This window comes from Pyricularia pennisetigena, chromosome 3 (genome assembly GCF_004337985.1).
Source record: "Pyricularia pennisetigena strain Br36 chromosome 3, whole genome shotgun sequence".
NCBI lineage: Eukaryota > Fungi > Ascomycota > Sordariomycetes > Magnaporthales > Pyriculariaceae > Pyricularia > Pyricularia pennisetigena.
The window spans coordinates 6441332-6466972 of NC_043742.1; the positions used below are offsets into that span (position 1 = coordinate 6441332).

General features: G+C 51.9%; 6 protein-coding genes across 6 annotated transcripts; 1 reads left to right on the forward strand and 5 right to left on the reverse strand.

Moving 5' to 3' along the window:
* Positions 1 to 211: 211 nt before the first annotated feature.
* Positions 212 to 2442, reverse strand: PpBr36_03498 (uncharacterized protein; the record flags this gene model as incomplete). Its single annotated transcript, XM_029890670.1, has 8 exons — positions 212 to 603; positions 668 to 902; positions 996 to 1149; positions 1223 to 1317; positions 1387 to 1596; positions 1682 to 1735; positions 1826 to 1976; positions 2072 to 2442. The coding sequence occupies 8 exons, from the start codon at positions 2440 to 2442 to the stop codon at positions 212 to 214; spliced, it is 1662 nt and encodes a 553-aa protein (XP_029753854.1).
* A 3070-nt stretch (positions 2443 to 5512) lies between these two features.
* PpBr36_03499 (uncharacterized protein) lies at positions 5513 to 11665 on the reverse strand (the record flags this gene model as incomplete). Its single annotated transcript, XM_029890671.1, has 2 exons — positions 5513 to 11299; positions 11483 to 11665. The coding sequence occupies 2 exons, from the start codon at positions 11663 to 11665 to the stop codon at positions 5513 to 5515; spliced, it is 5970 nt and encodes a 1989-aa protein (XP_029753855.1).
* Positions 11666 to 16821: 5156 nt separating this feature from the next.
* Positions 16822 to 17385, forward strand: PpBr36_03500 (uncharacterized protein; the record flags this gene model as incomplete). Its single annotated transcript, XM_029890672.1, has 1 exon — positions 16822 to 17385. The coding sequence occupies one exon, from the start codon at positions 16822 to 16824 to the stop codon at positions 17383 to 17385; it is 564 nt and encodes a 187-aa protein (XP_029752852.1).
* PpBr36_03501 (uncharacterized protein) lies at positions 16849 to 17680 on the reverse strand (the record flags this gene model as incomplete). Its single annotated transcript, XM_029890673.1, has 2 exons — positions 16849 to 17387; positions 17644 to 17680. The coding sequence occupies 2 exons, from the start codon at positions 17678 to 17680 to the stop codon at positions 16849 to 16851; spliced, it is 576 nt and encodes a 191-aa protein (XP_029752853.1).
* An 81-nt stretch (positions 17681 to 17761) lies between these two features.
* Positions 17762 to 19182, reverse strand: PpBr36_03502 (uncharacterized protein; the record flags this gene model as incomplete). Its single annotated transcript, XM_029890674.1, has 4 exons — positions 17762 to 18442; positions 18535 to 18664; positions 18779 to 18928; positions 19058 to 19182. 4 exons carry the CDS (start codon positions 19180 to 19182, stop codon positions 17762 to 17764), a joined length of 1086 nt encoding a protein of 361 aa, XP_029753495.1.
* Positions 19183 to 20747: 1565 nt separating this feature from the next.
* Positions 20748 to 23038, reverse strand: PpBr36_03503 (uncharacterized protein; the record flags this gene model as incomplete). Its single annotated transcript, XM_029890675.1, has 2 exons — positions 20748 to 21739; positions 21838 to 23038. The coding sequence occupies 2 exons, from the start codon at positions 23036 to 23038 to the stop codon at positions 20748 to 20750; spliced, it is 2193 nt and encodes a 730-aa protein (XP_029752851.1).
* Positions 23039 to 25641: the final 2603 nt, after the last annotated feature.

Sequence of the window (25641 nt, forward strand, 5' to 3'; positions counted from 1 at the left end):
TGACACAAGAAAAAAAAAAAAAGAATCCCAATTAAATGCAAGGACATACCTAGCTGGCCATATGTCAAACCACAAGCAACCGACCTGTCAAATGAAAGAGAGAAAAAAAAAAAAATAGTCAGATCGCTTTATTTCGTGTCATGTCTATATAACTTTATTTTCATGTCCAATTACAAGACATGAGTGCATTAACAATTAACAGCCAACAACCCTACTTCCTCTTGAACTTGTTGACCGTCTTCTTCCAAAAGCCTTCGTTCCACTGCTTGTCGTTTACGTCCTCCGCCTCGTGTGCCTGCCTGCGGCCGGTGACCAGGTCGACCTCGGACGGGTCCCAGAACTTTGTCTTCTTGTAAAACTTCCAAAACGCAATGTTGAGCAGGAAAAGCAACGTGCCAATGTACTTTGTGATAAACGTGTCCACCTTGAAGACGGGGACAAAGGCGTCATAGCCGTTGAATATGACGACGAGGAACGAGATGAAGAGCGAGTAGTAGGTGCCGTACGGCTGCAGGAAGCCGACGTAGGGGAGGTCCGCGAGCGTGATGCCCTGGGCCTTGATGGCGGCGCGGAACCGGAGGTGGGAGATGAGGATGGCGATCCCTGGGGTAGTTTGCAAAGGTTAGCAACAGGAACAAGAGGAACAAGACCAAGATTATAAACTCACAGTTCAACAAGGCAAAGATGGTGAGCACGCTCGTGAGGTACGTGAAGACCGTGGCTGCGCTCTGTGCCACATTCATGAAGCCGAGAGCCACAAACATGGAAGAAAGGCCGACGGCGTAGATGGGAGCTCCGCTTGTAATGGTTTTGCCAAAAATGGCGGGGGCCTGACCATCACGGGCAAGGCCGTAGAGGGATCGGGAAGAGCAGTAAATGTCGGTGCAGGCGGCACTCAGGGTCTAAAACACCCAAGTTGTCGAGATTAGTAAGTACTTGTATTCTTCCCAACACGCCGACGATATTCACGCCAAAAATGTGTAGTTGCGGCTTACAAAGATCAGAAGCGAGCCGTTGATCACGTCACCGAAGCGGGCAACGCCGGCAAGGTTCATGGCGACGACGAAAGGCGACGCGTCACCAGAAGTTCCCTTCTTGAGGGCGCCGAGAAGCTGGTCGCTGTTACTAGGAACAGTCATGCCCAGGAATCTAGAAACGCAAAACAAAAACTTGTCAGTCAACCGTTGCTCATATCCCGTGGGATAGTCAGGGTTCAGCTTACAATATGCCCAGAATGTAGAAGCAGAAAATACGCCAAAAGGTCTGCTTGACGGCAATGGGAATGTTCTTGCGCGGGTTCTTGACCTCTCCGAAAGTCTATAATTTGGAACAATGTCAGCAAGCAGCCCCAGCGGCTGATGGTTCTGCGGTCGAAAAGTTACTCACCATGCCCACAACCTCAGTGCCCGTATAAGCGAAGACAGCCTGGATCAGACACGCCCAGAAACCAACAAAACGACCCAGGTCGCCCTCGAAGAGATACGCCTTGAATGCGCCGGGGTCGTTCCAGTAGCGGAAGCCGGTTGCATCGCGGTTGGGACCACCGCCGCACGCAATGACAAAGCATGAAAAGATCATGACAATCATGACGATGACCTGCCGAGAGTTTTTTTTTTTTTTTTGTTAGTGGGAAGACAAGCTAAGCTTTAGCCAAGACGCTCGGGACTCGGGGTTAGCTCACCTTGGCGCTGGCCATCCAGAACTCGAATTCTCCGAAATACTTGACGTTGAGGACCTGAAAGAATAAAAAAAACGCGCGTTAGTCTTTTGACTGTTTTGAAAGGTTTTATGTTTGCAGGTATATATATAAAAGAGTGACACGTACGTTGATGGCAATGATGCAGACACCGAAAACGGCAATCCAGATACCAACGTTCAAGTCAGGCCTCCAGTAGCGAATGACAAGTCCGGCAGCGGTCAAGTTGGTCGGGGTGGCCACGATATACTTGAAAAAGTAATTCCAGCCAGTCGCGTAACTGATGAGCACAAGAAAGCGCAACCTGTTAGCACCTCTGATTCCGGCACCCATTTCGTTTCAACCAGGGGCAGTCCAAGCCGCAACCACACGTACCCAAAAGCCGGATCAACCATTCGACTGGCATAACCTCCGAAACCCTTGTTCATGGGAACGAAAGCAGCCATCTCTCCCAGTGCCGTCATGACGAAGAAGACGGCTGCTCCGATCATCATGTAGGCGATGAGCATGGAGCCGGGTCCTCCCCTAGCCAGACCGGTTCCGGAGCCGATGACGAGACCGGTGCCGATGGCGCACGCAATGGAGAACATCATGACGTGCCTCGGCTTCATGTCGCGCTTGAGTTCGGCATTGTCGTTGCTGTTGTTGTTGGTGGTGTTATTGGCCTCGACGGAGCCACGCTCGTTGGACGAGCTGACGTCGAGATCAGCACCTTGCTGCTTCTCGATATCTACCGACGCAGCCATGGTCCTTTTAATTTTTTTTTTCCTTTTCGTCCGGATGACCTAGTTCTCTTTGCAGTCGATTGTTTGGTAACCAAGGCTGCGAAGACGAGGATGGTATCAAAAAAAAAAAAAAAAAGGAGCTGCCCTCGCAGAAAGTGGCATGAAAACCAACCAAGGTAGCAGACAAGGAGACGCTCAATCAACCTCGGAAGGGCTGGGGCATCTGGGCTTTTATGTAGAGTTACCTCATCAGAGCTGATAACGAAAGGAGCTTTCGCAATCTCCTTGTGAGCGAGTAATATTAATAAAATGTCGCTGACTCGCCAATCATCCGGGGACGGTGGCTCTGGAACCAGGAAGCCAAGCGAAAGAAAAGAAAGTCCTAGCTCCCTTCCCAATAGCCAGTCTGGGGTTCACCTTGCTATTACGTTATACCCCGCGCGCTTGGTACTCACTGTGTTGTGGTATGTACTGTACCATCAATGCAAGAGGCCCTTCGTGTCGGGTATCTATTTCGCCCCATTTTCGTTTATCAAGCGGACGGAGTACGGTTGCAGTTGGCAGCAGAAACAGGGGAACCCCCACCTCTGAAAGAGAGTTCAGGGAACAGAAACGGACGTGGGCGTTCTGGGAAGCCCTGATAACATTTGTTTTTTTTCGGGCTTGGCGTCTTTTCACCTCGTGCACGACCCGCTCAAGTTTCCCCTAAGCGTACTAAATCCGGAGCCACAGCCACGAGATCTGGGCTCCCTCGCCGTCTGGTCGGCACTGAATACTACTTTGTGGCCTGGGCGCCCCAGTTCCGAGTTTGATAGACGGAAAGCAAGCAGGGATAACCCTAGCGGAACCGCACCGCAGTCAAAAGTGCCTGCACTGACCTGCAAGCCATCGTTCCGCAGCACTACTACGCAGTATGTTATTTTATGTACACTAATGTGCGTTTAACAGTAGTGGTAGGTCGGATGGTCAGAAAGAGAAAAAAAGAAGAAGAAAAAAAAAAAAAAAAAAAAAAGTTCGGTCGACAGTTCAGGCTAGGTTCGGCTGGCAGTCTTTTTTGGGATTCGCCCGCCAACTTTGGAGGAGTTGGATGCCATCTCATCAATCCCGTCCATCCATCCCTTGTCTTACATTTTCTCGCGTTTGAATTTACACCATGCATGTCCAAAATAAACTCTTTTTTTTTGTGTTATCGCTTCCATGGTTCCCTGAACAAAAAAAAAAAAAAATGCACAGTCCACTATTCGAGGCTGAGGCAATGGTGGAACCAGGTACGTGGGAAAACCCAACCGAGGTGAAGATTTATTTTCTCAGGAGAGAAAAAAAAAAGATACAGAGCGCAACTTGTTGTCTTGTGTTGTTTTGTTCTGTAACAACTCGGCAAGATAACTAGCGGTAGTCTAGATAGAGATAACTGCCACTTAAAAAACCAATTGCCAAGACTATATTCTCCTAGTCATTTCCCCCATACTTTAAACGATATCAGGCCAGATAGATAGGTAAATCCGCCCCGGAGGCCGTGGACCCATCCTTTACTCTTTTCCAGACCGAGGTACGGGGCACTGATCTGGACAATCTACAGAACGGATCCAGAGGGACCAAGGTAGATCCTCGTGACCAGCCTAACGTGCAAGCAGACAGGCCTTGCCCATTTCTAACGTCGTACCCAATTACCAACAGCCAACGCAGAGCCGCCAAGAATGGATCTCTGGCCAGTTGCCGGGATTCGAGCCAGGGGTCAACCTGCTGTGGCGGTACTTGGCCTGTTGCCGACTTGGGTTACCGACGCAGGAAGGGTGGGGACGCATGGCCTGGGCTCCGGCGAATTACAGAGTACAAATCATCCACCATTGCCAGGCTTTCTTTTTTTTTTTTTATTTGTATGACATGTTTCTAATAGGAAAACACTATCTCTTTCAACCCGAAAATCCTTGCACCTAGAAAAAAAACCCACAATAGCGGTTTTCTACGTTCCCGAAATCCCCCCAAACAGGCAGAAACCATGCTCATGTGCACCGGCCAACAATAGGGAGGGGCTTAAAATAATAATAATAAAAACCTTGTTCCAAATAAAATCATAAGTAAAAAAAAAAAAAAAAAAAAAAAAAAAAGACACTATATAACTATATACCCTGGTATTTTTTTTTATTGATACGCGTAGCCTTATCTGGCAGGTTCCAAATGAACCAAAACCGGCATCTTCCCAGCAATTCCAAGAACAACAAAGAGCCTCATGAGGCTGATATTATCAATTACGAAAGTATATAATGTCGTATTGTAGTGTTGTTATACGTGGTGATAGTTTTGCACAGCCCTTTTCTTGTCTTGACCCCCAACCTGCCTGTTTTGGATACCGACCATCATGTGGTAGGGCTATTCGAAGCAAAATACTTCCCCCCCTCTCTCTTGGCTGTCTCGTCTAGTCCCGCAGCCAAGTCGATGACGAAGCCAGGCCCGGCTCGGCGCTGACATCTCACAAAACATATCCGGGTATGCGTCTAGACCGCTGTCGAGAGCCTTGGCCTGGCCAGTGTTAGTCAGTCTGTGTTTTTGTGACCTGCCAAGCGGGGCTCAAAAAACAAGACGAACTCCAGACTACTCCTGAAAATAACGATTTTAAATGGTGATGATAAATCATAACTATATATAAAAAAAGCCACGGCTCGATCAATCAGTCGACGGCAAAGATTATTCTTTGTTTTGTTTTTTTACATCCCATCATCCCATATAGGTAGGTAAAAGCCATGGTTTGTTAACAATGCTGAGTTGGTAGGCCAGTTTGGCGATTTGTGCTAGACTAGTGTTTCCGCCTCAATTCCGAGTTCGTTAAATTATGTCCCCGCTTGCTGCGTAGTATTTGCGTCACTTGGTGATCAATGCGCTGTTGGCCATCTTCTCATCGCTGCTCATGCCAGTCGACAAGGCAAATTTCCATAGTCAAAAAAAAAGTGTATACCTAATATTGAAGCTACATGAGTGGGTATTGATTGTTCGCCCAAGGGAGTATCCAAAAGCTTACACCTCTATCTACTGGTGACAAACTCGCAACATAAAATCCAAACAAACATGAAACGACGCTCGCTCAAAATCACGCCTAAGACCCAGTTAGCTTCTTCCACCAGCTGCTCCTTGCCGCCGGGGCAGAGTCCCCAAACACCGAGTTCCGTCGACTCTGCCTGCGCTCGTCGCTCCCGTCCGATCCACCAGCCGTTGGCGCCCGTCGCGCCTCGTCCCGGTGCCGACGACGCCTGCGATGATCGTCCTCGGCCGCCGCGCCGTCGATATCGTCACCACCCCCGCTGCCGCCGTACTTGCTTCGTCGACGGGCTGCCCGCCGCGCCTCTCGCCGTGCGTCTTCATCCTCGCCCTCGGGCGGTGGTGGTGCGTCAGAGTGGTCCTTGACCCACGACGACGTTCCCGAGTGCGGCCACCCGTCCTTGCGACGGTCCGCTTCGCGTGGGTACGGATTCTCGCCACGATGCCGTCGACCGCTTGACTTTCCACCCGCGGCGGCCTCGGCCTCCCTAGCCGCCCGCCGCGCCTCTCTGCGACGCCGCCGCTCCTCGTCATCTTCCCGTTCACTCTCATGCCCACGGCGGCGCCGCTCAGGTCGAGGCTCGGGATGCCCGTCCTCCGGTGCAGATGCAGCAGCCGCCGCTTGGCGTTCGCGCTCTCTCCGCATTCGTCGCCTCTCGGCCCTTTCCGCGTCTTTCTGCTGCTGCTCCTCGGCGGCCGCCCGATCCGCCTCCTCCCTTGCCCGCTGCGCCCTACGCTCCGCGCGCCTTGCCTCTCTCTCCTCTTGCCGCCTCGCTTCCGCATTTTCGCCCTCGTGCTTTCGTCTACGCTCCCGACGGGCTTCGTCTTTCTCGGCTCTCGCTTCCTCAGCATGGCGTGGGTCAACTCCTCGCTCTGCGCGCCGAGCACGCCGAGCCGCCCGTCTTGCCTCTTCTGTCTCCGTGGCAGCCCCAGAAGGTCCACCGTGCATCCCCTCATCATCGGTTGTCATGTACGTGCCCCGGCGACGGAGCTCCGGTCGACCATCGGGGCGAGCTTCGGACCGCGGTGTGGAGAGGATGCCTCCAAACAAACCTGCAAGACCTTTCTTGGCGCTCGAGTTTGATCGCTTCAGTGGCGTTGCGGCTTCAGGATTGTCGACCATGGCCATGTCTTCATCCTCGGGGGCCTGTTCACGCTGCGCTGAGTCAGTGGATTGTCCCTGTTTCCTTTTTCGACGTTGTATTCTCTCGGTATCTACCTTGGATCTGCGACGCGATGGCTTTTCCGGACCGGCGTCCAATGCCCCAACCATGACAATGTCATCGTCCTCTGGCGGTGCCGATCGCGTCTTGTTGCGCCGACTCCCCGAAGACTTGATACCCAATATCCTGGCAGCCTTGTCGTTCGTTTCTGGCGCTTCCTCAGGGGGCGGCGACACGAGCCCGTGGTTCACTTCGGCACTGCGGCGCGATGAACGGCTGGAGCTCTTCTTCTCACGGGTCGAAGCCGATCGCGACAAGGGTGGCGTACTCGCTAGTACACTGGCTACCCGTGCCTTGGCCGGCGCCTCCTTGATGCGCTCTGGTTTTTCATCCCGAGTTTTAGACGAGGACCCAGACTCCTTACGCTCCGATCGCGATGGACGCTTTTCCTCTTTGCGTGGAGCGGCGTTCCACATTCCCCAGGAAGATGACCCCTCGCGACTGATCTTGGCACGCTCTTTCTTCGACGGCTTTTCCTCTTCGAGAGAGGGCGGCGCATCAGGAACAGGGGGTGGCGCATCAGGAACAGCAGGCGGCGGCGGGGGAGGTGGAGGAGCTGCAGGGGGCACCGAGACGGAGCCTGACTTGGATCGCGACTTGGACTTCTTGGAGGACTTCTTTTCGGGAGACATATCGATAATCTCAACGATTTCGTCGTCGTCGTCGAGCGGGAAACTGCCCGGCAGATGTGATCTGACTTTTCTGCGAGGTGGAGTAGGCTCTTCGAGGACTTCAACTTCAGGAGCAGCTTCAGGCGCGACTTCAGGTACAACTTCAGGTACAACTTCGGGCACAACTTCAACAACTTCAGGTATAACTGCAGCTGATTTTTTAGACTTCTTCTTCTTTTTGCCTTCTTCAACGGGCGGTTCGGCTGGCGGTGGGGGTGGGGGCGGCGGGCCTGGGTCCGGGATAACTTCCTCCTCCTCGGGCGGTGGTGTTGTGGAGGCTTGAAAAGCCTTCAGGCGGTCCGCTACCTTGGATCCAACTTTCTTGCTGCTCTTCGTAGCCTTGCCTGATGACACATCTGCGCTGTTGTCGCCCAAGCCATCCGTGGCATCTTCTGGGATCTTTGATGACTCAGCCTTTTTAATTTCAGCAGCGGCTGACTTGGCGCCTTTTTTGGATGCACCCCAAAAGCTGAACGCGTCCGACGCTGGCGCCTCCTTGGGCTTTTCCACCTCTGCGGGGGGTTCTTCATTTAAGAGTTCCTCCACATTTTCCGGGGTAAGATTGAGCAGATCCTTTTCGAGTTCCTTGTCAAAGTCATCCTGGTCCTTGTCCTTTTCCTTGTCCTTATCCTTGTCCTTGCTCTTTTTTTCCTTATCCTTATCCTTGCTGCTGCTCTTAGCATCCTTGTCTTTGGATTTGGATTTGGATGAGCTCTTTTCCTTGTCTTTGGACGATGATTTGGACTTCTTTTTCGCCTCGGCCTCTTCGCGTTCGCGCTGAGCTTGTTCCTCAGCCTCGCGTGCAGCAGCCTCCTCGGCCTCTTTAGCAGCCTGCGCAGCCTCCTCTGCCTCCTTAGCAGCCTTCGCAGCTTCCTCAGCCTCACGTGCAGCGTCCTCTTCGGCCTGCTTGGCAGCCTGTGCCGCCGCCTCCTCAGCCTCCCGTGCAGCAGCCTCTTCGGCCTCGCGTGCAGCGGCCTCTTCAGCCTCGCGGGCTGCGGCTTCCTCGGCCTCTTTATTAGCCGCGGCTTCGTTGCGTATGTCCGCCTTGGACTTGAGCAGATTGTATCGATCTGTGTCCTTTTTGGTCATCTTGGGCCTGCCTTTGTCCTTCTTAGCTTGCAGCGCTTTGAGCTCAGCCTCTTCCTTGAGAATCTCAGCCTCTTCGGCCTCCTTAGCAGCCTTGGCCGCTTCCTCAGCCTCGCGGGCAGCGGCCTCTTCGGCTTCTTTGGCAGCTTGTGCCGCCTCCTCCGCTTCGCGGGCTGCAGCCTCTTCGGCAGCCCGCGCAGCCTCCTCCTCGGCACGAGCAGCTTCCTCGGCTTCTTGTTTCGCCCTTTCCTTCTCGGCCTTCTCTGCCTTTTTGCGCTCCTTCTCCTTCTCCTTGTCCAATTTCTCCTGCTCTTTCTTGCTCAGTTTGGGCTCCTTCTCCTTCTTCTTCTCCTTCTCCTTGTCTTTGTCTTTGTCCTTGGATTTGGTCGAGGTGCCAAACCAGCCGCCATCATCCTTGGCCTCTTCGATCGAATCGGGCTGAACTGAGGCGATGTCCGTATCACCGACGACCTCGACGGGGACGTTTTTGCTGCTCGACTTGTCCTTCTTCTTCTTGGATGATGAGATGCCCCAAATGTCATCAGAAGGCTCCTCGATGGCGTCCGGCTTGACAGAAGACTCTTCTTGGTCTTTCTTTTTCTTGTCTTTATCCTTATCTTTCTTGCTCGTGCCAAAAGAAGTCCAGAGGTCGTCCTTTTCTTCCTTCTTCTCCTCTTTGGGGGGCTCCAAGTCGATCAAGGCATCGTCTCCCTTCTTTTTCTTCTTGTCCTTGTCCTTCTTGTCCGTACCGATCGAGGCCCAAAAATCGTCCTCTTCCTCCTTTTTCTCTGGCTCGGGCTTGGGTTCGGGGTCAGGGTCCGTGGTCTTGCTCTTCTTCTTCTTATCCTTCTTGGTTGTCGCCGCGCCCCAACCGAAATCGAAATCGTCGGTCTTCTTTTCGGGCTCGGGCTCGGGTTCTGGTTCTGGTGTGGGCTCTTCGGTGGTTTTGCTCTTCTTTTTCTTGTCCTTTTTGCCGGTGCCTCCGATCGAGGCCCAAAAGTCGTCTTCTTCCTTCTTCTCGGGCTCAGCGGGTTTTGCGGGCTCGGGCTCGGGCTCTGGATCCTTGGCCGGCTCATCCCAGATCGAGGTCTTGGTCTTCTTTTTCTTGTCCTTGTCCTTTTTGGAGCTCGTTGCCGTAAATCCAAAATCGAAATCGTCCTTCTTTTCATCCTCGGCCGGCTTCTCCTCCGGGGACGTCTCGGGCACCTCTTCAACGGTACCCTTCTTCTTTTTCTTGTCCTTTTTGGAAGTGGACAAGCCCCATATGTCTTCCTCGGCCTTCTTCTCTGGTTCTGGCTCGGGTTCGGGGTCATTGACAGGCTCTGGCTCTGTAGGTGGAGGGGGTAATTCTCCAACAGCATTTTTGCCCTTCTTCTTCTTCTTGGTCGTTGTTGTAGTGCCCCATCCCCAAGCTTCCTCTACAGGAGCGGGTTCGGGCTCTGGTGCTGGCGGCGGTGGCGGTGGCGGTGGCTCTTCAACCTTTGGCTCCTCAACTGCACCCTTCTTTTTCTTCTTGTCCTTCTTGGTGGTTGCTGCTGCTCCCCAAACACCCCAGCCGCTCTCCTCCTCTTTCTTCTCCGGTTCCGGCTCCGGATCCGGCTCTTTGGCGGGCTCCGGTTCCGGATCCTTGGGCGGCTCATCCCAGATAGAAGTCTTGCCTTTCTTCTTCTTGGTGTCCTTCTTGGATCCCGCAACGCCCCAGATGTCCTCCACTGGCGGTGGCGGAGGTTCTTGTTCTTTGGAAGGCTCTTCCTTGGCCTCTTCTACCACATCCTTCTTCTTCTTCTTGTCCTTCTTCAAATCGGTGCCCCATATATCCTCTGGTGGGGGATCGGCGGGCTTTGGCGGTTCGGGCTCGGGGTCAGTCTTTTTACCTTTTTTCTTGGAGGCAGTGCCCCAGCCACCCCAGTCATCGCTGGCCGCGGGCTCCTCCTTCTTGGGCTCGGTAACTTCTTCCGCTTCACCAATGTCGCCAAAGGAGAATCCAGTCGTCCCCTTTTTTTTAGGTTTTGGGCGATTGAGGCTCCAAGGATTATCCTCTTCCTTTTTCTCTTCTTCTGCAGGCGTGTTAGTTTTGGTTGCTCCAAAGTTCCAAGATGTGGCTGCTCCCCCTGTACTCCAACTAGATCCCCACGCCCCAAAACTTGGTGCTGCTTTATCATTCGATTTTGAACCAAAGCTAAGGTCTAGATTGGGTCCCTCGTCCAGTTTGATTTCTTGGAAGGCGTCAAATGTTGAGGAAGCCGGGGGTTCCTCCTTTTCCTCGGTGGCCGCGCCCTTCTTACCCTTCTTCTTCTTGCCACCCATGGTTCCGAAGTCTCCCCAAGCGTCATCATCACCACCGTTGTCGTCTTTCTTGTCATCCTTTTTGTCGTCTCCACCGTTGCCTGCGTCACCGCCGCCAGCGCCGGAGTCCGCGTTTTCGTTGTTCTTGTCGTCGCCGCCGCCACCGTCGGCTGGATCATCCTTCTTGTCGTTGTCGTTGTTGGTCGGCGCGGGCGCCGCGGGTGCCTTTTTCTTCTTCTTGGCAACTTCCCTGACCCCTTGTGGAGACGAGAAATCAATGTCAACAGTTGAGCTCGGATCGGCAAACATGTCTCTGTCCCGACCCCTCCGAGACGGAGGTTGACCATTTGGACTAGGTACTGAGTCAAGGTGTGCCGAGTCTGACAGGCGTATAGTAACAGACTGGTCGGTTTCTGTAAGATCCGTCAGGGGACCGGGTAAAATTTCGTCATCCGAGTTGGGGTCACGGGATATGACACCAGCCTGCGCCAATCTGTGCGACCATTTTGGGCTGATGTCTGGTGTGATCAGGGACACAAATGAGGACTTTTTCTGCGCCGTGAGATGTCGCCTTTGTTCCTGCACCCAGAGCTCAGTCGTCAATAAATTTACCTACTTCACCTCCAGGGAAGTTGATAGCTAGATGCAACTTTTGAATCAAAGTTCTCTGCCACACTTCGTGCTGCAGTATACTATGCAGTACTCAGGGGTTCTGGACCGTGCACCAACAAAGGGGCGAGAAGTTCCATATCGAGAACTTACCCTTTCACTAGTCCACGCTTGAGCAATCCATCTTAGTCTCCGGAGCAGGTCATCTCTAGTCCGCTGCGCATGGCGTTCAGCCGATCCAATCGTCCTCGTCCCAAGCCATATCGACGGCCAGCCATCTGCGACGTCTCCTGTCCAGCCGGCGGACGTAGAGAACAGAACCTCTGCCGTGGCCATCCTGGAAGTTCAAGGCTTTCACGGTGGCGGTGGTTTGCGGTTGTGCGGGCGTAAAACACATGGACGCTAGCGCTCTGCGGGGTTTCGCAACTCAAAAAGACCAGGGAGAGTCTGTGGAGTTCGTGGTGGAAGAAAGCAGTAATTACAAAACGTGCAGGTCGCAAGCGCTGCGAGATGGCGTCGCAGAAAGCCCCGCTGGCCGTGGAATTGGTCGCGTGGGTATCGTGTACAAAAAGGAAACGTAAAACAACAAGCGGTCTTGCGACCGTGGACGAAATCGGGGTGTGTCGAGCCGTGTGGGTAGGTGTCGCAAAGCTGGATGTTTGCTATTCTGTTATACGATTCTGTTAACTCCCGCCCCCCAGGACTTTTTAAGAATTTTTTTTTCTTGTTTCCCTCCTCTGTGCAATCTGATTTGAAGGTGAGAATGGTGGCTTGCGCAAAAGGAGCCAATAGTGCTGGCGTGCTGGGTTGCAGACCGTAAAAGAGCTTATGGGCCGTGAACGAATAGGATTGGTGGCGGTACCGGTGTAGTGTGACACAACATCCCCTTCCCCTTCCCTTCCCCTCCGGGATGCAGGAGCGGTCGCTTGGTGGGCTTATCACTTGATGTTCTTTCTGGTATGTGGCACCGGAGGAGATTCGTGTAGGGAATGCTTCTTCTTCCCTTGGGTTGTTTGTTGTGTGAGCCGATCTTGCCAATGGTTCGTCACCATCTGCAGGAGCCCAGCTAAACAGGTAACCAAGGTAGGTGAGGTGAGCTGGGCAGGTGAGATATGAAAGTCGGACAAGGAACGGATGTTCCGTCCCGCGCCTGCAAATCGGTGATTAGCTAGAACACAGGAAATCCAAAACGTACATCCCAAATATTTCCCTTCTTTCAATAGAAGAAAGGGAGCGGGTCGTGGTCGCGCGTGGGAGGGAATGACCACCGCTTTACGCAGCACTCCTAAACGAGTGTGGCCTGGAATCGAAGGTTCTGTGTCACCCCCGGTGTGCCCTTTTTTTTTTTTTTTTTCTCTCTTTCTCTCTCTTCACCACCCTGCTCAAATGCTTTTCTTATGAGTCGTGACCGTGTCCCAGGGGATGGGAACGGGACTTTGCACGTTTAACTGGAAGAGGAGAGGGGGTAACAACGATCATGTGCATGTTGCATTGACAGGTGGGAGAATAAAAAAAGAGGCAAAATGGATGGATGGCTGGGCGCCAGCGTCATTGGTCCCGAAAATGCCCGCCAGTCGACCGCTTTGACAGGGATAAGGGTGTGTGTGTGGTAGCTGCCCGCCTTCCCTTTTTTATTATTGTACCCATTTTGCGATGTCTTTTGATGTAAAAACGTTCCAGCGGCAAGGTGGGTAACAGCTACGGGGAAACCTGGTGATCTCCAGCTTCCATTTCGGCAAATCCTCCGAACTTCTTTAGTTCATCCAAACTGAATACGGCTTGGATTGTCGGCAGACTTGAGTTAAGGAATCAACCTTTTTGATTGTTTTAACCGAGATTCGTCCATAATAGGAAATTTTTATGCTAGCACTCGCAATGCAGCAACTTGAACAAAAATAAAATAAAACTTAATTATTTACGGACTTGAACGACACCAAAAAAGCAACTGGTCCCTTGGCGTCTTCTCTCCCCCGATCAACCCCGGTTTAGCCAAGCCAATGCAGAAGAAATTCAGCCCCCCAAGCACATGAGGGACTGCCCCTCACTACTCACTAATTCCTGTGTCTATCCGCAAGTATCCACCTGGCTCCCTCGCCTTTCTCTCTCTCTTTACTCTTGTCACCCCGAACAACAGGTTGGGTGGCGTCTGGCAAGTGGGACGAGATGCAAAAGCCGGATTACCTTGCATTCACATAGGTAATAGTTAATAGGATTTCGTCTGATGGGAGGTTGGCGGAGTGACCTGTCTTTTTAGATGACATCCCATTTCTCGAGGCGTTCATCCGACGTTTGTTTTTTGTTTTTGTTTTTTTCTTTTTTTTTTCTGTCCTGTCAAAAACATGAAACGCTAGAACTGGGGCCGCCTTTTTTTGGAACTTTTCTTGAACCCTAACGACCTAAACCCCTCCATTCCCGCAGGGTTTGGCTAGTTTATTGACCAGCAGAATTTCTCGTGTATCAATCACCCTGCTCAACCCTTATCCAGCTGGCGGACTGGTCGAGAGGCGGTCAGCACCCGAAATTGGTGCTGTTGGGGGTTAGCTGTGACATGGACGGGAAGGTGAAGAGACAACCGGATCGACCATGTTGCCATGGATTGCCCGGCGCCCCATCGATCGTCAGTGGCGCGCGTTAGCTTGGCCGTCATGAACCCGGCAAATCGAGTAAGTCGCATAGTCAATTTTGGAAAAGCTCTAGGGGTAGTTTTTTTTGTTTACATTACTGGGTCATGCCCGTGGCGTGGATTTTGTTGTTATGATAGTTTTACAGGATTGCACCATATATACGTAACTCGTATGTATTTTTGGGCAACAACCAGCAGCACTAACTCCACAAGTCGCACTTTGTTCCACCTATGGCTGGTATTCCGAGGGTTATTGGCCAAGTTCTAGGTGCGGTCGAAATTAGACCCCTTGTCACCAGTAGAGGTAAGGTAGCTATACATTGTGGCCCTGGGCAAATCCCATGCACCATGCATTGTATCTACGTGTCTATGCCATAAAGGCACAGCTGCCAAGTCAGGGACTCGTGGCGGATATGCAGCCTCATCTCGGAGGCAGTAACAGCAGCAACGGGCGAGAGATGCATGTTGCGCACGCAAGTCAGCAGCAGGAAGCTGCATGTCCAGTCCAGGCCCAGGTCAGGGTCTTTGGATAACCTACATATACATGCCACACAGTAACAGTACCACATATCTACTCCGTAGCTAAAACTAGGTAGTATTGGGTCCGGCGGGCCTGGACTTCCAGAACCCTCCACGCGCTGACAAGTGAAAGACGTTTAATGTTAACTGTAACTGGCTGGGTTCGGTGTTCTTTTTATTTGGTAGGTGGCCAGATGAGTGGGGAGGAGTTAGTGGTCTCCAGCCCGAATGATGCCCAATATCTGGAAGCCTGTTCAGATCAGATCTGATTGGCTTGGATTTGATTGAATTTGGTTCCATCCGATAACCGGGTATGCCTTTCAAGGTCAGGGCCAGTTGCGCTCAGTCCTTAAAGCCAAAGATGTGGCGGCGGCCTTGACAGGAGGATCAGGGCCCTTGCGGAATACTCCGTAAAATCTGCCTAGAACCTCAATCGATTTCTTCAGAGCCCTTTTCGAAAAAGAAAAGGAACAAGAAAGCAAGCTTGCAGGTAGCATAAATTAGAATAAAGCTTTGAAGCAAAAACAAATCTCGAAAAAGAAAGAAGAATATTGGGTCGACCAGTGGCTGGGAACAGTGCCCCGCCCAAGTGCTCCTTCACCGCCAGAACGTCGTCATGCACACACAAGGCAAAACACCATCTCTAGCTGACGGGAAGCTATGGCCGGAGGGACGAAAACAAAATAGTGAGACGGAGAGAGAAAAAAAAAAAAAAAAAAAAAAAAAAATTCCCTGCCATGCTTTGATGTGTTGTCAAAAACCACAATCAGGCCTCATCGCATTGGCTCATATTAATTCTTTGCAAATCCTCTCCAGCCTCCCCGAAATGTACCCTGTCCGCCTTGTGGGACTCCTTCAACCCGATGCCTCCCGAGTTGCCTGGCATGGCAGCATGTAAGTCACAGAAGCGGCGGGCTTGACCGCTCCTTGGGCGAGACTCTCTGGTACACCCTTTTAGTTTTAATTGATTTTACGCGTGGTATGATGCAGGACCATCGATTCGGCTGTGCCTGCGACAAAGCGCACGCGTGGTAAGGGCAGGCTGAGCCAGGGTCACATCACAGCACTGTCCTTCGATGTCCGTGTGTCTCCTTGAACAGCCGTGCGACTGTGCACGCGGCGCTGGCGCTCTGGGCTGCGATCTTTTTTTTTTTTTTTGGGTGAACTCGTCCGATCCGGGCAACCGCACAAATCGGGTTGCGCCGTTGAACGGTCGGCCGGTCTCTTATGTGGCGTTCGCATCGGCCTGATCCCAAATTCCTTTACATGTCCACATGTGCTCGGCAGGATGTGTGAGCTGCGCGGTTAGGTAAGTCTGGAAACGGTGTTGGTTGTGAATTCCATGTGTAACACAGGTCCCGGCATTATTTTACCACGTGCAGATTGGATTGCTGTTATTAACAGACGGGGCCGTCAGTCAGCAAAGGGGCTAAAGGTAAGAATAAAAAAGCAGCCTCTTTGCTGACGGTAGGATTCTGGGCAATGCTACTTAGTGCTATTGCTGTGGCTTGCCAGGGTTGAATTGAAGCGAACAAGGTACAGCACCCGAGATGATGGCCCTATGGAAATGCTCGTCGTATTCTTCTATCGTACTCCGTATATTTGCGACTTTCAATTCTAAAGCCAGCCATCAGATCCAACTTGAAATTTGATATGGCTGCCGGAAATCCTATCGGAATTATGATCTTTTTTGTGGTTTGGCTTGCCCCTGATGACCCAATTCACGTTTCATGACACCTCCTCCTTCCACCGTCAAGTGGGCAGCGCCTCAATGTCATCCGCGCCTTGTCAGCATTGTCTAAAAAAAAAAAAAAAATGATGCACTAAAGATCCAGTGAGTAGATAACCATGCAACAGCACCAATGATTTTCACAAAGAAAATAATACACGGGTTGCAATCGCGCCTTCTTCACCGCCATCAAAAGTTCTTCTCTTGTTGCCTTTCTTTTTGAATTGTCATCCTATCGCCGATAACGTGCAGCATCTCGGCATCTCCAAACTCCGCCATCAACGTTACCACATCAGACGAGACGCGCACTTGGGGGTTTAGTCTGTGTGTCAGAGTGCCTGCCTACAGCACCACCGTTTGTGATCGCTTTCGAGTTTTGGTTCTCTCGATACTTTTCTCGACCAGGAGCTTGAATATTGAAGATTGAATTGAATCGCCAGCGACGAAACACTTGCTGCTGTGTCAACTTTTCAACAAGCTGTCCAACTTTTGAACCATCATTCAACTCAAAAATACCAGACGAAAAAAAGGGGGATTCCAACCACGTGACCCTGCTGCGTAACGCACTAGAATCACGTGTCTCCCCTAACAACACACCATCGAGAAGAAAAAAAAAGCACAATGGTCGCCCAGATGACAATAGAGGTCTCATACCCTCTCCCACCAGACCTCCCACCGTCTGCCGTACTGGCTGCCCTCCACACGTCGTACGAGCCTCTGATGAAGCCGCACCCGTTCCAAAAGGGCTTCAAGCGGCGCCCGCTCTCGGTCGACGAGGTGGTCGACGACCCCTTCTTCCGCGCCGACGGCCGCAAGCTCGAGTCGTACGAGGTGTCGGACCGCATCCCCATCCTGCCGGGCGTGCACAAGGACATCACCGTCCCGGCCGTCTTTCAGAGCTTCGACGGCGGCGTCAGGTGCCGCGCCGACGCCCCCGGTGGTGTGCGCATCTGGAGCGTCTATGAGCCGCGGAAGGCTGGTCCTGCTCCTGGTGCCGTTGGTGGTTCGGGCGGTCCCGCGTACGAGCTGCACGAGACTGCCGTGATTGAGTGCAGTGCCATTTTCAAGCGGTTCGTCGCAAAGAACTTTGAGACCTCGCATCGTGAGAACCTCAAGGGCATCGTGGGCCTCCTCGCAGACATGCACAGGAAAAGGGAGAAGCGGGACGCTCTCCCCGGCATGTGAAGCTTTTTTTTCCCCTTTCTGTTTTAGTATTTTGTTTGGTTTTATTTCCTCTGATTTGGCTTGCCAAAGAGTGCATCTGCACTAGCATGTTGGGCTAGTGCCTGAGTATTGTTAGTCTTGATTGAGGCGTCGCAAGGGGTTCTGGAGTTTCTGGGATTCTCGATGGAGAGAAGCACATGCTTTATGTATTATCACTCTGTTACTTTGATCTCTGTGGGCATTCATGTCTGTAATAGCATTTGTAACTAGAAGTCTAACCAGGGATCTCGTGTATTTCTGGAGTTGTGTTATTCATTCTTGTTGCATTTTCCCAACAACGCCCATTCCAGCCTTCAGACTCAATATATCACCATTCCAAAAAAAGAACCCCCCACTTTCAAGCGACGTGGTACACCAGCTTGGCACCACTAACCTTCCATTCCTTCACAGCCTGGATCCCCACAAACACATTCTCCAAACCCTTGCCTCCCCGATCAGCCTCCTGGCGAACGGGCTTGATCTTGCCCTGGGCGAGCAGGTCCTCGCTCAGCTTCCAAAAGGACTTGCCAAACTCATAATCCTCCTTGGACGCCGGGTAATCCTGGCCCAGCTTGTGCGTGTCCACTCCAAATACCGTGTACCCCAAGGTAAAGCCGGGCCCGTCGACGGCCGGATTGACGCCCTTGATGACCTCATCCTCCACCGGCAGCAGGTTGCGGTACTTTGCGCCGGGCTCGTCGCTGTCCAGCGCCCGCGCGCACGCCTCCGGGGTCCCGTCGCGTGATATGCAGTCCCAGCACAGCCGCAGCCGGCCGCCCGTCGACTTGCGCACCTCGTCCACCCAGGTCGGCGACGTGTGGTCGTACACCTCGTCGGCCCCGAGCGACTTGAGGTACTCGTGGTTGTGTGGCGACGCCGTCGCCAGCACCTTCAGGCCCGAGAGCTTGGCGTACTGGATTCCCAGCACGCCCGTAGCCGTGCTGCCGCCGTAGATGAGGATCGGGGTGCCGGCCTGAGCTGCTACGGCCTCGGCGTCGTTGGGGAATGGCAGGCCGAGGGCTTGGTAAAGACCTTGGCCCTAATGGTGTTTTGAGATTTGAATCAGCCTTCATGTCGAAGGGTCAAAGGAACAACCAACCTCAAAAAGGATATAACTTGTTTTAAACCTACCACAGTCGAGACGCCAACACTCAACGTCGCAGCCTCTTCGTCCGTCAAATTGTCTGGGATCTTGCAACAGATCCCTTCCTTGGCGAGTACGTACTCTGCAAACGCACCTTCTTCTTTATTGGTAGTATTTCTATCAAGCCGCAAACCAACACAATATGTCAGTCACCATACTGGAACTTTCTGCATCCACAAGAACGCCAAGAATAGGAAGAAGAAAAAAGAGGACAAGGGAAAATCAACCCACCCTCCATGAACCCAAGCAGCAATCCTATCACCGGTCTTGAACCTGCTGTTGTCGCCAGCCTGGGCAACAACGCCGGCAAAGTCGCACCCCAATTGGCTCCCGGGCTTCGCGGTTTCATCGTCGAAGACGGCATAACCGTCGGTGGGATTCCTATGCCGTTCACACAACTCTCAAAGTCAGCTCTCTGGCCCTTTTCAGCAACAATAAATACACATTTTTCTAAGGAGGTCACACAAAATATCTCTTTTGTCGACAGTCCCCACAAAAAAAGTCACTTACAGCGCAACCACAGTCGTCTTGACCAGTATGAAACCGTCCCGGAGCTTGGGCGTCGGCACTGTTTGCACCTCGACCTTGCCCGGCCCGGTTTTGATGAGCGCTCGCATCGTAGATGGGGTGGACATTTTTTTCTTTCTTTTTTTTTTTTTTTTTTTTGTGGTATGTTGACTTTGACGCTCCTTTTCCTTTTGCGTTGAACGCTCTCTTCAGGACTAGGGGGAACATGAGATAGGAGGGAACTGGCTCTTGAGAAGAAGAAAAAGAGAAAAAAACAGGTCTATTTAACTATTTCAGTTATTACTTGAGATCACCGATGGTGCCATCATAATTGTGGAAAGCTTTGGAATGAGCTGATCATAGTCTCAATGCTCAGACTTAACCACCCTCCATTGCAGGGATGGACCGAGCGTTCAATATACCTTTTACCATATGGTTTTTACTATATGGTTTTTCGGCCAATTAGATTGGCCAAACAATTGCTTTCGTTCTACAGTGGGTGACATTAGTCTCAGGGCTCGCCCCTGAAGCCCAGGGGTCCACAATTGAGCCACGCTCAATTGTGGCTTTGAATGTACCTGTGGGTCCATTCAAAGATCATAGAACGAGCGCGATCTTTTTGGCCAGTTTGATTGGCCAAAAAGCCATGTGGCTGAAAGGTACATGGAGCGCTCGGTCCACCCTGCGAATGCACGGGGGTCTACTGCTAGTCTGAGCACTGAGACCAAAGTAGTCCTGCTACTACTACTACTTACTATGTATATGGATGGGTATATAGCCAATCAACTACTGCTTAGCCATTCGTGTATAAGATACTATGTACTACAAAACGTCTGCCTTGTAATATTCTGGGCTTGAAATCGAGGCAATCCATCCGCATGATATTGTGGTACACCAAACATTTCCGGATCGTTGGGTCCGTATTTGTAATGTTTAAAATCCACAACTTCTTCATCGGCCAAACCAACTGAACTCCATGTAAGCCATGGTTTTCTGCTTTGGGCTTGCGAATTTTATTGGTAAATGTAAACGTTCGGACTTGACACTATCTCCGTGCAAGTATTCATATAGTCTTTGATCTTTACCTTCACATAAACTATGTCCGTTTTGCCGAGGAATGAATGCGACCCAAACCATACCGGATATTCGACAGCAAACATCAGATTGATAAGGTGCCTTGTCGAATCCGGTGTTGCCGATTAGTACCAAAACGCAGTATCTCACAATCAGGTAGTATTCGTTTGCAGCGATAGCTTGAACAGGATTGGTATCTCTGTGGCATCCAAGATATGCCGTCTATAAAGAAAAATAAATGAAACCAGCAGGACGACCCCGATAAAAGGTATAAGAGGTAAATGGAATCCGAACCCCGCAAAAGTACATAAACAGAACCATCAAGGTTATCGTGCTCCGCCAGGGCAAACCACCCAAAACAAAGCTTAAACAAAAAAAAAAAAGAATGAGTAAACGCAGATCCGTGGAACCATCACAAGTGGTCCTCGAGCCATCTCCGGGAATTCGCAACCAGGAATGGCCTAGAGCTCCACAATGCTAAAACATCAAACATCGTTATCCAAACGTAAAGTGGCCATCCATGAACTGTTGACATCAAGATAGTCGTGAAATAGAACAATCCTGCCGTTCATCAAATGTATGAGCAACCCAGGCATTTCATATCAAATTGTCATCAAGACTAGCGACCACCGTAGTCACTCGCGTACCCCATCTCGCCAAAACCCTCGTTCATGCCGCCTTGGCCGAACCCAGTCCCGGGTCCAGAGACATAACCGCCATCGTCGGCATCATCGTAGTCGCTGGCATCAAAGCTACTGCGGCCCGAAATTTCATCCTCGATGCCCGATCCGCCGTCAATGCCGCCACCGGGCGTTCCCCAGTTCATCTGGGCAAGGGCAGGATACTGTGCCAAAATCGCGGCCGGTAATGAGTAATTACCAGCAGCATCGACGGGATATCCGGTGTTGGGGTCGATTCCTGGAGGCGGCATCATCATGTGCTGCTGGTGTTGCGCCGCCTGCATGCGCTGCTCCTGCCAGATTCTTTGCCGTTCCATGATCTCCTCGTCCAGCAATGGCTTGATGCAAATGCGGCCTGCCTCGGACCTGAAATGTCTACCCAGCGCATCGGCACGGGCAAATCTCCTTCCACAACCCCATTGACCACCGGCTTTGAGGTCGCCCTTGCAGACAAATTTCTTCTCTCCCGAATGCAAACCTTCGTGCCTTTTCCGATCGTGCTGCCGAGCAAACGCCTTACCGCAGACCGTACATACGAATGGCCTCTCGTCAGTATGGGTGCGCAGATGGCTCCTGAGGTTGTACGCTCTGGTGAACCGCTTCGGACACAGTGAGCATTGAAATGTTGCTGGGTGTTTCTGGACCCGCTTCGGCCCGCCGCCCGCCGCAGTACCGTCTCCACTGCCTTGAGCGGCGAATTCAGGGTCCGCCAGACGTAGGGCCATGACGTTGTTGGGCACCGCCGAGGTGGATTGGCGCCTCTTATTTGGTGGTATCGAGCGATCCAGTGGCGACAAGGAGCGCGACGAGTCTCTTGAAGACAAACCTGGGCTGGGAGACAAGCTGGCTGTGCTCAAAGGTCGCGGAATAGGGACGGTACTTCCATTGGCATAAGGATCCGTGACAGCACGTGGGCGGTTTCTGACGCGTCCTAATGTACAAGTTCATGTTTAGCATCGATCCATTCTCGTCGCGCAGTGGATGATTGCCCACGCCAACACAGCTAAACAAACAAGGATAAATACTAACCTCTATCGGGCGGAGTCAGCGCATCGGAATCCATCATCGGCCTGCCCTCAAAGTTCCTCAGATTGGTCGGCGCATAATCGATATTGATGGTGGGCGCCGACATCTGCGCTAAGCCATGTTGCGGCAGTTGAGGAAAGGCCTCGGAGGACTGCAAGGCAATCTGGGGGGTGCCAAAGCCATTGTTCTGGCCTTGAAGCATGAAGCTACTGTTGGCTTGGTTCATGTCGGGCAGCTGCTGTGGCAGGATCCTCGGGGAGATTGCTGGGCTGTGCGACGGACTCCTTCCTCTTAGATCAGGGCTGTGGGAAGGCGGGGGATCGGCGAGACTAAAGTTCCCAAGGCCGTGGAGCTCCTGGTATAGGCCGGCCGTATCGACGGGCCGTTGCATCGGGCTATGCTCGATATGATCAAAGCTATCATGGCTGACAAGGTTGGGCGATGGAGCGACGGACGACACATCCGAATACTCTGAAGGGGTGCGCCTGTGTCCCTGAAACTGTGTACCACTCCAGTCGACCTGGCCTGGTAGCAGAGCCGCTTCAGGACCTAGCGAGGCATGGCGCGAGTGACGACTAGGCGGCGACGAGAACTGGTGCTGGTTGAATGACGGGGACTGGTGGGCGGAGCCGGGTTGATGCGGATCCGGCTTCAGATGGTGGGGAGGTGTCGGGCTATGATGGACTTGGGACGTGCTCATGTTCAGATCTGGGGTGCTGAGTTGGGGCGGCGGCGGCTGCTGCTGCTGCTGCTGATTGTCTCCCGTTACAAATAAGGGCGTGCTGAGCTGTTCTGTGGTGGCGGGAGGGAAAAGAGAAAAGTCAGAGCCGCCGAAATTGTTGTTATTATTCAAGAAGTCTTGTGAATATCCTGGCTGGCCTTGGTTGCTGTCAAACGGCTGAGTCGCGTCGAAGGAGGAGGGGTCTAGCTGGCCCTGACTTGGGAACGTTTGAGACGGCTGGGGGTTGAGGAAGTCGCTAGGATTGGGGTTGAAGCCTGAGAAGGACTGCGAGTGATCGATACCAAGCCCGAGACCAGTATGTTGGGGGCTTGAGAATGACTGAGGCGCAGGCGATGGCGAGTGGCTTCTTATATGAGGCTGCGGGTGTTCCTGGTGTTGTTGTTGTTGAAAGGCAGCGGCAGTACTGGCGGCAGACGGCGAACGAGCGCGCCCAGGATCCGGATGGTGCTGCAAATGGTCCATGGTGACAGCTATGTGGTGGCAGTGGGAGGTGCGATTGGGTACCGCGCTGTGCTGTGCTGTGCTGTGCTGTGCTGCGCACCGTAGTTGTTGGAACGGGTGGGCGTAAAGTGTGTTTCGGCGCGGTGCAGAGCTGGCTCACCAGAGGTGATGACGGAGAAGTCGCGCGCGCACACAGCGTAGCAAGCAAGAGCTAGTGTGCCTATTCTTGTGGTTGGAACCTAACCTGCACCAGACGCAAAACGCGGGCAGAAGAGAAGGGTCCAGGCAAGACAAGATCAACCAAGACGAGGCAGAAAACGAGTCAGCCTTCGTGGTGTGGTGGCAGTGCCTAGCGGATGTGGGGGGGCTGTGTATTTTGGCGAGCTGACAGCAGGGCAGAACCAATCAAGTCGGTGCCGGAACTGGCAGGGAAATGCCTGTCACGATGGGAATAGAGCAGCCGTGTTTGGGATAGAGATGCAAATCCCGTGGTCGACCTCGAGCATGGGGTGGTGGGAAAACAAAGTATAACGATTTGTTTGTCGATGCGATTTTGAATTACTACTACCACTAGACGCGATCGATGAGATACGCTGCGATACGATGTTGTTCTTGACTGGCCGTTGCGACAAGCGCCCGACTCGAGGGGTTGCGGTGGTGGATTAAGATCCGCGGGCAAAAAAAATGGAGGAACCTTAAAAGTCGCTGAGTGGGTTGGGGACCTGCCCAAGCCGGTGCAGCTATGTAATTACTTGTAGGCAGGCAGGTAGGTAGGTACCTACAAAACTGCGCAGTATGCAGTAGGGCCCGATTGGTCGAAACAAGGCCTGTGGGTGGGGATCTACGAAATCGGAAATTGAGGCAACACGCCAGGTCACTTTCAATTGATGACGAGCAGCACAAAAGTGGATGTGTACCTTTCGCGGATCTACGAAATATAAAATAGACAGACGCAGTTGTGCCCGACGACCTGAATGTCGGGTTTGTACAACAGTGGCCAGTGATTTGGTCAAACAGCTAGGTAGGTAGGTCGGTAGGTCATTCACAACGGCGGCGGCGGTCGGGCTAACGTTGGTCGAGTCTGCACGATCAAACTAGGCATAAGCAGTTATTTTTGGTAAGGCAACTAGCAAATTCGTGTGACCTACGTTGAATGTGCGAGATTTGTCTACACCGTATGGGCTCTTGTATGTACACCGTCATTTCTTTTGCGCTATCTTGCCGAAGTGTATAACCGACTTCGTTCATTGGCTGTTGCTTGTTTGCCTTGACCCGAGTTTGACAGCATCATTGTTAATAGAAAAAAATTCATAAAAGCCGGTTTCAGGAAAGTGTGTTTCTGTTAGGACAGGTCCTTGGATATCTACCTACCTAAAGTAGGTACTTAGCTAGATATTTTGATCCCATTCAACTGGCACAAAGATCCTGGTACCCTGGAATCATGGTGGCCATCTTCTCGTGCCTGCTTCACGCTCGTGAGCCATGTAATGCTCGCTCCTACACGGCTTGTCAAACATCTATGTCGAAACTAGAACAAGTCAGGGACCAGACGACGGCTCCTGTCGTGATATCACCTAGGATGACATGGAGGCAGTGCCGGCGATGATTATTGCTTGTCAGGAACAAGAGGGGTGCGAGCGGTTGCATGAATAAATCAACCATGGGATTTATGGTTGAACCGAGACGTCTCGAAAAATTCCGTGGTATTAATATCCTGCGTGTTAGTCATAAATTTCTCCTTGTTTTAGTCAAGGTATTGTGTGCTGTACCACATACAAGATCCTAATTTCTGTTGATGTCCAAATATGGGAACTTGGGCGAACACTCATCTATACTGTACCATACATATGAGTATGCAATAATTACCATAAATTGCTGGCCGAGACTTGAGAGGGTGGAATGGATATAACATGAAGTTGATACGGAGAACCTACTCCGTCCTTACAAGTAAATGGCAGCGAGAATGGATCAAAAGATCCGATCTCGCTGAATGTTACTTGAACCGATACCAGCTTGGACTGTATTGACTTGCTTGTCCGCTCTTCTTGCTGCGCTTGGCCATCTCTGAAACTACTGCTACATAGGCAGAGTAGTGAACGATTGCAGCACAGTTTGCGGTCAAATGCGACAAGGAATTTATGCACTGTGTGCCCCTCGCTTCGACTAGCTCATTTGCGCCCGAGTTTGGCAGTTGCCGAGTGGGTAGCTACCCTCCGCAAGCAAGGTCCCTCCACGGCTGGTTGCTTGGGAACCCCACTAGACGATACGACATTCCGTACCAAGCTGCGTTGGCGTTGGCAAGGTTGGGTTCGACGCGACAGATCTTTTCACTGACCGAGTCCATAAGGTTTCCTTTCCTTACAAAAATCAGCATCGATCATACATACGGTAGAGTTTGACAAACGGCGAGGAGGTCTAGGCAGGAGCAAGCGATCCGTTTTTTTTATTTTTTATTTTTTATTTTTTTTTTTGCGCAGACTTTTCCTGTTTGCTCCTTTCGGTTCATTCAACAGCCGTCGCCTCGCACAACATTAACCCCTCATCGATCCATATCTCACCCATCGTCTCACATCATCCATGGTTTTGACGGATTTCATCCAATCAAACCTGGTATGTTGTGACGG